Source organism: Harmonia axyridis, chromosome 6 (assembly GCF_914767665.1).
Source record: "Harmonia axyridis chromosome 6, icHarAxyr1.1, whole genome shotgun sequence".
In the NCBI taxonomy this organism is placed as follows: domain Eukaryota; kingdom Metazoa; phylum Arthropoda; class Insecta; order Coleoptera; family Coccinellidae; genus Harmonia; species Harmonia axyridis.
Genome location: NC_059506.1, coordinates 35,338,684 through 35,353,145, shown reverse-complemented (window position 1 = coordinate 35,353,145; position 14,462 = coordinate 35,338,684). Strand labels below are relative to the sequence as shown.

General features: G+C 35.8%; 1 protein-coding gene across 3 annotated transcripts in view; it reads right to left on the bottom strand.

Moving 5' to 3' along the window:
• LOC123682273 (protein lozenge-like) overlaps positions 1-14,462 on the bottom strand; it is a 59,814-nt gene that overhangs the window by 44,325 nt on the left and 1,027 nt on the right. For 2 of the 3 annotated variants that reach the window (XM_045620821.1, XM_045620819.1), the window contains exons 2-3: positions 10,585-11,077; positions 1,313-1,426 (exon numbers count right to left, since the gene is read on the bottom strand). In XM_045620821.1, coding sequence (XP_045476777.1) covers positions 1,313-1,426; positions 10,585-10,984 — 514 coding nt within the window. In that variant the 5' untranslated portion in view covers positions 10,985-11,077. The remainder of the gene's footprint in view (positions 1-1,312; positions 1,427-10,584; positions 11,078-14,462) is intronic. The other variant, XM_045620820.1, reaches the window with a different exon arrangement.

Below are 14,462 nucleotides of genomic sequence, written 5' to 3'. Positions count from 1 at the left end.
GAAAAGCCAGTTCTGGATACTCACGAAGTAAGAACCAAGGTTCATGGGATGTCGTTGGCTTTGCTAACAGTATCGAAGGCCTGCTTGGGTTCGTATGAATACGTAGAGTAAGTACAAAAGGTCAATTTGATCGCAGTTTTGGGAAAGCTAACAGAAAATTATTATAGTAATACCTCTGTTCTTTTAGTCTTCACTTTCGAAATCTCATTTGAATGTATTCATTCCTTTCAAGATCATTTCCAAAGACCTTGCAATTATGAAAAATCGAAATATCTCAAGATTCAATTGAGTTCATTTATTCCATGCAATCTGAAAATTCAATAAAAAATAGGATGTTTCATGAGAAAAACATATGTAAATGAGTTATTCTTTCAACTGCGTAATAATAACTACAGGTTATGGGCCCAGGACACTTCATCTGCATACTAATAACTACAGTAGGCCAACATTTCGTCTATAAATTCAGACTTCATCAAGGCTACAGAGAAAATAAACAAAATACGCTGATAAAGTCTGAATAAAATAGATACTTAGTTCAGATTGCTTTAAACCTCAACACGTTTACTCAAAGACTTGTAAAGTACCGAATCTATTTATATTTACTGGTATAACATACGAAAAATTTCATATTTTGGGGGAATCCTCTCGAAGTTAATTCTGTGGTCAACGTAAAACTAGTAACAGAGAGTGTAATACTGCTTCTTCTCACAATAAAACGCCACATCAAAATTCTCAATCTCAAACACACATTGAATATTCAACAGCAGTTCTCGTCCATCATTTCTGACGAACAGAAACGTCATACAAGTGGATTTTCCATCGTATCACCTTGTTCGATTTCTCGAAATCTTCGTCTAAACAGACGATTCGAAAATTGAAGCCGTGAGAAAATAGATACAAATCTGGAAGATTTATTCATGCTTATGCAATTCAGATTCAGATGAAAAACGCAATCTAATTGAATTTAATCACCAGCGAATTAATATTGAACATATGTGCGTAGAACTGGAGCCCACCCTGGAGGTGAAATTTTTTACGCGATATAGATCTGTAAAAACAGACGGCAAATCAAAATTAAAATTCAGCGAATGACTTCATAACAAACAGCAAAAAGTACATGAATAATTGAAAGCGAGAAAACCCGTTATGTGCGCCTGCTTAGATCTTTGAGGCATTACAAGAAGTTGGTTACTTAATGTAGAAGTAGAACAATACTTCTAGGAGTTCCCTATAGTGAACAGTGGACGCAGGTATTTAAAATTCTCCACGTGAATATTTGAAGAATGATGGGTTATCCCCAACTTTTACTCACCAGTCTTTGATCTTGGCTCTCTTGGACCATCTACTGTTACTTTGATAGCCTTGTTGTACGTTGCTACTTGAGGAGGGTTTGTTGATACTGTGATTGTTATTGAGAAGGACTTCCCTGTAAAAAAAAAGATATTCATGTGTGTTCTTATTGGAAGGTGTTAGAAGAAGTATCTCAATTACTTTAGTTACTGAATCTCAGTTCCACCAAGAAACTTCTTCGTACTTAGGTACTTAGTAACTATTCGATGGAGTCGATCCTTACTTATTCGAAATTTTGTCACTTTTTATTGCAGATATTTTTCGAACTACAGGTCGTATTTTGTAACTCAAAATAGTGTGTCTTGATCATAGAGTAATAAACATAAATAGAGGAAGTATACGCAATTTTTAACTACGAGTTATTAAGGCTGCGTTTCTGGAGTTCAGGGGCTGAAATTTATTTGTAGCCAATACGTCAAAGGCGATAATGAAGGATTTAACCATAGAGCAATAAGCTTAGCTAGAGGAAGTTTATGAAATTTTTACATGTCCCCAACATGGTTAGAATATGTTGTCGGATTGTTATATATATACAAATCCACGATTTTATCATTATGGATGTATATTATATTGAATGAAATATATTTATTTGAGTGATTCCCGATTAAATATGCAAATTCGAATATTTGGAATCCGATATTTTTCATAATTGCCGAATTTATAATAAGCAGAATAATTATAATTTTCTGCATCTACATGCTGAAATCGAAGATGGCAAATTTTGCTATCCTTGTGTCAACGGTTTTTTCACGTCGTTTGGCTCGCTTGAAGTTTGTTTTCTGAATTTCTGATATATTTAGGTATTAATTTCAATATACTTTGAGTTAATATGAAACGTTGATTCACCATGGGACATAAGAAGTTCGTTCTTTGTGGAGAAACCCGTGAATTGAGTGAAATATCGTATCACTGATATGTTTTCATTTTCGCGCGCTGCATGTCAAATTTGATGGTTCATGTTGGGGACAAAATTTGCTTACTGAAAATGACATATGGTCCCTCTATCTATGTTTATTACTCTGAGTGGAAAGAAGTCGGAAAATTGAATGCTATACTCATCGATCCATAGGAGGATCGATGATGACAAATCTCCAATAAAACTCTCCTGCTATAGAGCAGGAGAGTTTTATTGGAGATTTGTCATCATCAGGGAAAACCACCAAGAAATTTATTACAACCATTCAATAACCTCAGTCATCGAAACCAAGATGACATTCCTCATAAATCAGTAATCATTTAATTTCTAGTATGCCTTGGAGATGACAGGCACACTCATAATTTATTGTCTTAAATATTTTTCCATATTTGAGTTAAGATAGGGTTTTCCTATAGAAATGATATTTGAAATGGTTGTAATGGCAACTGTGATTTTTTTTTTTTGACATTACTTATGTCATTTGCCTTTAGGTTAGGTTAGGTTAAGTTAGGTTAGGATTGCTTTCAATATAGGTTATGCCATTCGATCATGGAAAGGGAAACGCTTTAGCAACGCTCAGAAATTGTTGAATTGTTTTATCGAAACCAGTGGTCATTTGTGAATACTTTTGTTGAGATTGTCTTCAACATTATTGCATATTTCAATTCCTACATATAGCTACATTATACTTAATATCGTTTCAAGGTCTACCTATACTTTACATCTGGAATAAGTTTAGGTTAGTTCAGGTCCCCTAAAATCAGTGGAACATTCCCATGATTCACGCTGAAACGTTTACCTGATTTAATCGAGCCCACTTGATTCATCAACACAGACGCACGGTCTTATGAAAATAGTAAACCACAGAGGCCAAACCACCGAATCAAAAAGTCAAGCCGATTATATAATTTCACAGTTTGGTAAGAGTGTCAACAAAACTATAACCATCAAAACCACATTCTCGGTGAGGATATTTTAATACCTAACGATTCATTTTTCACCATCGTTTGTATATTGCTCAGCACGAATCAGGTTAGATATTTTGAAGATTTACAAGAAAACTGAGCATAGAACACGAAATTTTTTATATTGTACGTTTTTGAAAACTTAAAATTAATTATTGGAACGAATTTGTGTTTTTTCTAGGTTTTTGCTGATTTTTTTGTGGATTGTCATCAATGCTGGTTGGAAATTCTAGCCACCATATGTCCTTGTAGCAGTAGTTAAAATCGTGGGTAGTATCAGAAACGTAAATTTGTCCAATCTCTGATCTAACAGGCCAATTGAAAAGTCCCCGGTCTACCACAATAAAACACATATTTTTGTCAAAATTCGATTTTATTATTCAACATAGTTGCCTTCGAGGGCGATTCAGCTCTTATAGCGATCTTCCAACTTTTCGATAGCACTTTTGTAGTACGATTTGTCTTTCGCTTCAAAATAGGCCTCAGTTTCGGCGATTACTTCATCATTGGCGCTAAATTTCTTTCCAGCGAGTAGTCTTTTGTGGTCTGAGAACAGGAAAAAGTCGCTGGAGGTCAGATCTGGCGAATACGGTGGATGCAGATGCAATTCGAAGCCCAATTCATGCAATTTTGCCATTGTTTTCATTGATTTGTGACACAGCGCATTGTCTTGATGACCAATAACGCTATATAATGATCGCTGTTGATGGTCTGCCCTTTTGGAGGTAATCAATGAATATTATGCCTTGCGCATCCCAAGATACTGATGCCATAACGTTGCCAGTTGACTGTTGTATTTTTCCTCGCTTTGGATTCGGTTCATCGTGTGCAGTCCACTTAGCTGACTGTCGATTTGGACTCCGGAGTGAAGTGATGGAGCCATGTTTCATCCATTGGCACATATTGACGCAAAAATTCAGGTTTATTGCACTTAAACAGCTTCATACACTGCTCAGAATCATTAACACGTTGTTGCTTTTGATCGATTGTGAGCTCGCGCGGCACCCATTTTGCACACATCTTTCTTATGTACTAATATTCGTGAATGATATGATGTACACGTTCAGATGATATCTTCACAATGTCTGCTATCTCGATCAACTTCACTTTACAGTAATTCAAATTTATTCTGTAGACTTTTTTGATTTTTTCGTCGGTGACAGCCTCTTTTGGGCGTCCACTGCGTTCGCCGTCTTCGGTGCTCATTTCACCACGTTTAAACTTAGCATACCAATCAATGATTGTTGATTTTAATGGTGCAGACCCCGGAAACTCTTCATCAAGCCAAGATTTTTATTCAACTGTATTTTTCCCCTTCAAAAAGCACTATTTCATCAGTACACGAAATTCTTTTTTTTCCTTCTTTTTTCAAATAACAAAAGATGCTACACTCACAACGGAATATCTCACAAACTAATGGTCGGACTGCTGTCAAATTTTGACACGTATCGTTTGAGGATGGGTACTAACTAAAAATCATATGGATTTAATACTAGCACCGCCATCTGTGCATCAGGCAGGAGACTTTTCAATAGGCCTAATATGTAGAGATAAACTCAAAATAAAGTCTTAAGATCTACCAGAAAATTATGAGAACCATAGAAAACTCAAGAGGAATATTGGAAAAGAAATACCCAATATTTCTTATAAATTTTAATGGATCCTGAGTAATTGAGTCCGCTGTCTTTTTATTACACTTTTAGATATAATTTTCATGTAGTCAATTGAGGGGAAAGAGTTATACCTGAAATCCCAAACATTCTTATAATTAAATTAATCAATTAACTGAAGTTTCTTCCAAAAATTTCCGCAGTACCTGTCATCATGTCACTTTACAGAATTAACGCAAAGTGAGGTTAGACCAGATAAAATCAGGTTAGGTGAGGTTATGTCAAACGTCATCCGATCATCGTATCTAACCCAAAAATCGTTAAATATCGTGTGAATATCGTCGCTCTGTACGTAAAGCGTGTGAAGTCGAAGACGTTACCCAACTTTTATCGTAACTCTCATCTGACTTCCTTCAGAACCGTCTCAAAACCGCATTTCTCCAATTTAAACGAAATTTTCAACACTTTCCATATCACTGGAATTTCCGCGGCTATCATTGAGTGAACCGCTTTGTCTGAAGGATCTGTAGTTGGCTAGTTTAAACGAGGAAACGCCTCTCGCTTCAACGATTTTCTATGAAAGCTCACATTTTGGAATCCGTAGTTAAGAAACCACATCCAGGTTTCTACAATATATTTCGTTCTGATAAGGTACCGACAAAATAGTGATAATTGAGCATGATAAGAAAATTACAAAAATTGTTAGTAACGGTAGATTAAAACTATGACACAAACAATCTTGGAAGAAATAAATCGAAAAGAAATTATTCGGTGTTTTCGACTAGATATGTGGGTTTTGTGGTTTTGAAGTTTTTCTGTCGATAATGCAGATAGAATATGATTTTCTCACTTTGAAAGAGGATAAATATTCATATGAAAATACCTAATGCTTCCAAAGATTTCAGTCCATATAAACCCTGAAAATCTTGTATTTTTTTAATGATTGTGTATATTTTTTCTTGAAATAACTTTTATTATATTCATTATTCACTTATTATTTATATTTACTTTTTTATTTTCGGAAATTTAAATTCTTGATCTCATTGATATGGTGAGATTTTAAAAAACTCATTCGGAAATATAATTAACTCAGATTCATCCATAAAACTTCTTGATCTTACTGATAAAAGTGTTAATTTTATGGAAAGTTGGAATAATAATTTCAGAAGAGTCCCCCGTCAACCATAGTAAAACACATTTTTTCGGCAAAATTCGATTTTATTATTCAACATAATTGCCTTCAAGCGCGATTATAGCGATCTTCCAACTTTTCGATGCCATTTTTGTAGTACGATTTGTCTTTTGCTTCAAAAAAGGCCTCAGTTTCGACGATTACTTCTTCATTAGCGCTAAATTTCTTTCCAGCGAGCATTCTTTTGAGGTCTGAGAACAGGAAAAAGTCGCTGGGAACCAGATCTGGCGAATACAGGGGATGCAGAAGCAATTCGAAGCCCAATTTATGCAATTTAGCCATTGTCTTCATTGATTTGTGACATGGCGCATTGTCTTGATGAAATATCACCCTTATTTTATTCAAACGGGGCCGGTTTTTCAACGATTTCATCCTTTAAACGATCCAATAACGCTATATAATAATCGCTGTTGATGGTCTGGTAATTTGGAAGGTAATCAATAAATATTATAAAGGGTGTTTTTTTTAGAGCTATAGAATTTTAAATTGCAATAAAACAACGATGGATTATTCGATTTTATTTATCCGCAGGATAATCTTGTGGCATTACATTTCAAATATGATTTCTGGCATATGACCGCCACGGCTGGCTCGGATGTAGTCCAATCTGGACGTCCAATTTTCGATGACTTTTTCCAACATTTGTGGCCGTATATCGGCAATAACACGGTGAATGTTGTCTTCCAAATGGGAAAGGGTTTGTGGCTTATCCGCATAGACCAATGACTTTACATAGCCCCACAGAAAGTAGTCTACGGTGTTAAATCACAAGATCTTGGAGGCCAATTCACAGGTCCAAAACGTGAAATTAGTCGGTCACCAAACTTGTCTTTCAATAAATCGATTGTGGCACGAGCTGTATGACATGTTGTGCCGTCTTGTTGGAACCACAGCTCCTGGACATCATGGTTGTTCAATTCAGGAATGAAAAAGTTAGTAATCATGGCTCTATACCGATCACCATTGACTGTAACGTTCTGGCCATCATCGTTTTCGAAGAATTACGGACCAATGATTCCACCAGCCCATAAAGCGCACCAAACAGTCAGTTTTTCTGGATGTAACTGTGTTTCGACATACACTTGAGAATTAGCTTCACTCCAAATGCGGCAGTTTTGTTTGTTGACGTAGCCATTCAACCAGAAGTGCGCTTCATCGCTAAACAATAGAAAATGGACGTAGTGCGCGATACGTATTCCGCACAGAACCATTATTTTCGAAATAAAATTGCACTATTTGCAAACGTTGTTCAGGCTGTTGAGTCTATTCATGATGAATTGCCAAACAAAACTGAGAATAATTCACTTGACAGCTGTTAAATCGGTCGCCATCTTGAACAGTAATGCCAACTTAAAGTTATATACCTCGAAAAAAACACCCTATACCTTGAGCATCCCAGAATACTGATGCTAAATAGGCTAAATAAATTACTACCAACTGTAAGAATAAGCCCAGAGAAGACTTTACAGCTACGCTGAATTTCATCACATAAAACGAAAGAGAAAATAAAGAAATTCTTCAACTTAAAAAAAGATTTTTTCTCTGATTGTATAACTTGTTGTCACAAATATTGTAGCAATACAAATAACCCAATTTCTCCGCTAGACTCCAATTACAAATACCAAATGGAACAGAATCAAATCAGTCAATCATGCAGATTGACTTCCTTTTGAAATAAACTTATTATTTTTAATGTTTCATCAGCTCAGTTATAGTTATTAGTAACTCTATTCATTGAAATCACAACTTTGTCACCATTCGGAACAAAACATACCCATCTCCATGCATAAATCATCTAGGACCCCATTAAAAATTGCAGAGAACAGTTTTAAAAGGCACTTAAAGTCCTGTAAATCAGCGATTTTACTGCCATCTCGGAGTCGAAGTCGATAATTTGTCAATTGCGAAAATAATTTCAAACCGCACTTCAACAGTCAGATTTTATACTTATTGTAAAATTGATTGATGAGCTCCATGGTTGCTTGCGACTGCGACAATAACTCTGAGATGCATTCAGGTTTAAGGCACAAAATGGGTGGATTATAGATGATTACAAAGTTGTATAGGTTCGTTTTTGAACGCTGAATGAGTTTTAGTCGAAATTTATTCTTTGTATTTCGAGATAATTTATTCTTGGAGGAAAAAGATATGCAGTAGCGTCATAACGTGTTTTGAACTACACCATTCTGGTACCAGTTGAGTATTCAGTCAGTTCTGGATAGGACATGAGTTTTCTAAGATTACTGATTGTGCCCCAATCAAAGCTGTTCTTACCACTGTACCATCTGAAGCTTGCCTTCCAGATCGATAGTTACAATGAACTCTAGTATCCAAAGATTTCACATTCTCATTCCTACAAATTTCTCGCCCAAAACAGTGTTTTTGCAACCAGATCATTAGAATTTTCTTCTTCCTTTCCACAGAATCTGTACTCGCCAGTTTCTGATAACCCTAGTCTCTTTAAACCATGTAGGAGGTGTAGTATGTTCCTACTGAGATTCAAATACTTTTTGGACTTGCAGTATTCAAGTCCAGAAGGAATATTTTGGAGTGATCCAACCCTGGAAGATTCCGCCAGACCATTTCTGTTTTGGTTTATTCCTTTTCTCGAAACTCTCGCTTATAGAGGTACATTTGCCTTTGTCACAGAATGATTTGGGATCAGTAAAAGGCTAGTGAGTTGATTTCTTAATAAGAAGTACTGACTGCTGAAATGATTCTTCAAGAACAACAGCACTGAAAGATATTGAACCAAGTTGGACTCTACAAAAGGAAAAATTTTGCCTTCAAACATAACCTAAGCTTTGTAAGGTTCTCTGTGAGACCATATTCGACCCTTCTGAAGTCGCTTTGGAAAAGCTTTTCTATGACGAAATACTGTATGTCCCTGTTATTTCTAGGATTATCTAAAAGCCTAAACGTTCAAACCTCTTCCAAGTACCTTGACCATCTGAAAACTACAATTGAAGAAACGCCAATCATTCTAGTCATATCATAGTCTTTCTAGGGAAGGTTCAAAATATGCAGTAGCCATTGAGCCAAAAATTATGGCGACATCATTTCCAAAACATTAGTTTGAAGAAGCTAGATTAACACGTCACTCAAAAGTCTCAGGCCTGGAGCACACTTGGTACTGCTGCACCACTTTTTTGCTCGTTAGTTTGTAGCTTCAGAAAATGCGTGACAAAATTTCAGAACATAGCTTTAAGCCTGGATCAACACATTGAAGGTTAGGTTCGCTACAAGTGACTTTTATTGATAACACACTGGTTTTTGAGGGTTTCTGCTCCCTCAAAAGTAATAAATGGCTTGATGAGTGTTATTCAGACTCTGCTCAATCTATAACAGTGGTTAAAAGGTGGTGTGCTGACTTTAAACATGTTTTGAGCGGTCGTAAATAGAATTTACGTGAGATAATGAAGAAGTTGAAGATACCAGAAAACCATCAACAGTGAACATTACTTGGCGTTGTGCGATCAATTGAGTGTAGAAATTGAAAAAAAAAAGTTTTCAAATGTCGAAGAAAAAAATCACAAATCGATTAAAACTATAGTCAAATTGAACCAAGTGTGCTTCTGACTGCTTGGCCACCAAGCTCATTCTCTAGATCTGACCCTCCATGATTATTTCATTTCTGCAGACCTTAAAAAATGCTTCAGGAAAAGAATTTGGCTCTATTGAAGTAGTGATTGATAGGTTGAAACATATTTCGAAGGTAAATATGAATTTTTGATGGTGTCAAAAATATGATATTTATTTCATATATTTCATGATTCTGACAAAAAAACCGCAAATAGACTGTAAGTAATTGGTTTCCCCTTTTTAATGTAAAATCATCAAGTACCTTTATGCTGGGCTGGATTGTTTTTAGTGTTTCTCTCACTATTCGTTTTCTATAAAATTCCTTTTTTGCATTGTATTGTTCAGATATTCATGTAATTATTTATTCAATTGTAATGTCCCATTGTATATTCCAACATGATTTATTTATTAGTGTTTTTAGAAAAAAAAAACTTGTAATTTATTATAGAGCCCTGAAGAAGATTTTTGAATAAAATCGAAACATGTCGGCAATGGTCTGAGAAGTGGTTTTTGTTCCAACAACCTGACCTTCAACCCTGTCAAGAAAATAGTTCATGAATTTCTCTACAGAAAACGTATTGAAAAGTTAAATGAGCATTTGAGTACATGTATCTTTTTTGAAGGTGACTATGTTGAAGAATAAAATCGAATTTCTAACAAAAATGATAGAGACTTATAGAGAGAAATGAGTTTGTTTTTCTAATATCTCGTTACCTTTTTTAAGATCTCTTCGAAATGTGGGTAAAAGCATTGGTGCACTTTGTATTAACTACATATTTTGGGTCTTACAGACCACCATTTAGCTGCTCGACGTAACAAGCAAAGATTTAACATGGTATTTTTTTGAGTTTACTCATTTATTTCTGTATTTGTTATCTGTATCTCATCCTAGTCTTTTATACTCTAATCATATACTATAAAAAGGCGCTTTCAACCAATATTTCTTCCATAACTATCAAAAACACTCACCTCTACCACTTCTCCCAACGAACCTCAAATCATTGAACTTAGCCACCTGGTTCTTCATGATGGCCGTAGCATTCCTCAACTCCGCGGAACAGTTTTCATCATTACCGGCCCTAACTGTCACTAAGGTCCCATCTCCCACATCAACTAAGGCCACGACCTTGAAGGCCATCGGTAGAGTCTTGTTAGAGCGCCAATGAGGCGGCAAAAACGAACACATGAAATATGGACTTCCAGTTTTAACCAGTTTCTCGCCAGGAAATTCAGCCTGGATATCGTTGACCAAGTGCTGGGTCCACCACAGCTCCTGGTTGGAGTACCCTGAGGAGGGGTCGCACATTGTACTCTTGGGCCACGCTTCTTCTGAAACGTTGCAGGTCGATAGGGAAGCCGGAAGATGCATATGGGTTGATATAGGAAGGAGGATCCTTGCGCGGAGAGGCTGGTGGTATGGTGGTGGCGAGTCTGGTCGTATAGGTGGCTATGAGGGGTTCTTCTGGAAAGATAAGCTGAATTAGTGTCTTGTCCTTATAGTGAGGTTTCAAATAGCAGTTACTCGATTCAGAAATTGAAAAAAAATATATAAATTATTCAATGAGATGAATTCTCAAATAAACTTATCAATGTCAATTGTAAGGAGCGTTATCCTGATGTTAAATTCAGATCGCGTCCGATTTAACAGCTGTCAAGTGATTTATTCTCAGTTTGGTTTGGCAATTCATCATGAATAGACTCACGCCTGAACAACGCTTGCAAATAGTGCAATTTTATTTCGAAAATAATGGTTCTGTGCGGAAAACGTATCGCGAACTACGTCCATTAGCGATGAAGCGCACTTCTGGTTGAATGGCTACGTCAACAAACAAAACTGACGCATTTGGAGTGAAGCTAATCCTCAAGTGTATGTCGAAACACCGTTACATCCAGAAAAACTGACTGTTTGGTGCGCTTTATGGGCTGGTGGAATCATTGGTCCGTACTTCTTCAAAAACGATCATGGCCAGAACATTACAGTCAATGGTTATCGGTATAGAGCCATGATTACTAACTTTTTCATTCCTGAATTGAACAACCATGATGTCCAGGAGCTGTGGTTCCAACAAGACGGCGCAACATGTCACACAGCTCGATTTATTGAAAGACACGTTTGGTGACCGCCTAATTTCACGTTTTGGACCTGTGAATTGGCCTCCAAGATCTTGTGATTTAACACCGCTAGACTACTTTCTGTGGGGCTATGTAAAGTCATTGGTCTATGCGGATAAGCCACAAACCCTTGACCATTTGGAAGACAACATTCGCCGTGTTATGGCCGATATACGGCCACAAATGTTGGAAAAAGTCATCGAAAATTGGACGTCCAGATTGGACTACATCCGAGCCCGCCGTGGCGGTCATATGCCAGAAATCATATTCAAAATGTAATGCCACAAGATTATCTTGCGGATAAATGAAATTCATGTCAATCGAATAATCCATCGTTGTTTTATTGAAATTTAAAGTTCTATAGCTCTAAAAAAAACACCCTCTACTTACTGAGCGGGGCATAACACCTTACCATTACAATTTAAAAATTATTGAGTTAAATCGATAAAAAGATCTCGAAAATTAAGAATTTAATTGTCTGTTGGGTATTTTGGAATTCTGTTTGAATCTAGAAATTAATCAATTCTTGAGTTCTTCAACTGTTATTCTTTTAACATCAATTGTGGTGAGTTGATATACACTATTGAGTTGAGTTTAGTTGCAGATTTCGGAAATTCTCAGCTTTAAAAACAAACCTAAATTAAAAATATCGAGTTAATCGTATATTCACAGATTTTAACTTTGGTTTTTCTGAATTACGTAGTGAGAATGAAAATTACTGAAAAAATAACTTCCATTATTATGCATTATTCATATTTTATTATTCTCGAGTTTTTTCACAAAATACACCTCATAAAAACTGCTAATTGTAAGTAGTTACATCTGCATTTTACGGTAAAAATGGTAATTTTTCTCGTTGTCTCTAATTGTTTCCATAGAACAGTTGATCTGCAAATCTTTGCATCATGATTGTTTTTTCTTCATATTTCTGAATACCACAACTGGTACCACATAATAAACATGTAATAAATATAATACACTGTTAGATTTGAACCCGAGTATATTCGTTCCGAAATCCTGATGAAATTTTCGAAAATTAACAATTCGGAGATTTTAAAGACTGAATTTACAATTTTATTGTGTTGTGTATCATCGCAGCAATATATACTTTAAAATTGATGATTCGTTTAAAGTACATTATTTCATATTAAGCGATTTTAATATCGAATTTCGTATGAATTTTTTTTATAGTTTCCAAAGAAAACTTTGTAAGCAGACGGATTTTTTTTGGATATTTCGAATCAACATATCCCAAAACGAAGTAACCAGTAAAAATTATAGAAAAAGGTTCTGCTGGAACAATTCCACATTCGGATTACATTAGAAATAATAAACAAAAGGTGTATGAAATGTTCAACCAGTTTCAATCTCAACAAACCAATTCACGTTAGATACATAGGCTATAATTATCCAGTAATGTGAATGATTAACTTATTATCTTAAATTAACTTGTTGCGCATTTCTTTAATTTTATATCTCTGCTGGAAATCCAAAAAGGGAACCTTTCACGTGATATAAACTTTGCTGGGTATGTTATAACTGGATAGTATAGTACAAAAGAATTGCTACTATAGGGTTTTCCAATAAGATGTTTCATTTTGATATTGAAAAAAACGAGTATACTTTGAGAGAAATCGATGGATGTTTTTCTCATTGTAAAGAGGAAGGTATGCCATTAATGATAGAAAAAGATATCAGCCAAATGGCTGCCACGGCTACGGTTGCAGCACCATATGTTTCTCATCAAATTTTCCATGACCAATTCACACATTTTCGGCTGTATATCCTCTATAACTTCACGAATTCCATTATTAAGGTCTTGAATCGATTGTGGATCATTGGCATAGACTTCATCTTTCACGTGACCTCAAATAAAAAAGTCTAAAGGTGATAAATCACAAGATTTCGGTGGCCAATTGCTATTATCTCTTCGAGAAATTATACTGTCAGGAATTGCGATTGTTTCCTTTGCTTGTGTGGCACGTAGCGCCGTCTTGTTGAAAATAAACGTCGTTCTCATCCATGTCCTTCAATTCCGACTATAAAAAAATCATTGATCACAGCCTAATTCCCAAGATCGACTAAGAATCGACAAATCTGGGTTTTCGTCAACATTATACAGGTACAGCATCAATATTCTCAGTTGTTTTTGAGCGGCGCTCACAGTTTCGATTCTTCATCAACGCTTACTTGTCCCAACTGCAGAAATTTATCCACCAAATTTCACTTTTGTCGGCCAAGGAGATACTTCAATCGACCCAAAAGTGATATAGTTGTAACTACTCAATGTTCACCATTTTTGTAGGTGATTTTAACAATTTCATTGCATTGTTGAAGTGTTTATCGTCCCTGTTTTGTTAATGGCGTATAATGGACTTGTCAAAACACGAAAGATGGCAGCTTTAAAAGTGACAGCTGACCAAATAGCGGGCTATTCAATATGAAACCTCTTATTGGAAAAGCCTATACCTTAACCTGGTATCTCACTATGAGGCCTTTTCCGTACCTATTTTAATGCCATTTTTAATGTCTATTTCTGGGCAAATTTCTGACACGATTACACTTTGCTTTTTTATCCACTGTTATAGCCAGTTGTCTTCCTAATTTGAGTTGTGTCAAATTCAACAGATGAAAATTAGTGTAGATTAACCTGCTTTCTGACATTTCAGGGAGAAAAGTTCGGTTTTTGCGCATTTTAACCACACCAGGCTCAGAAATGGGCACGAAATAGGCCT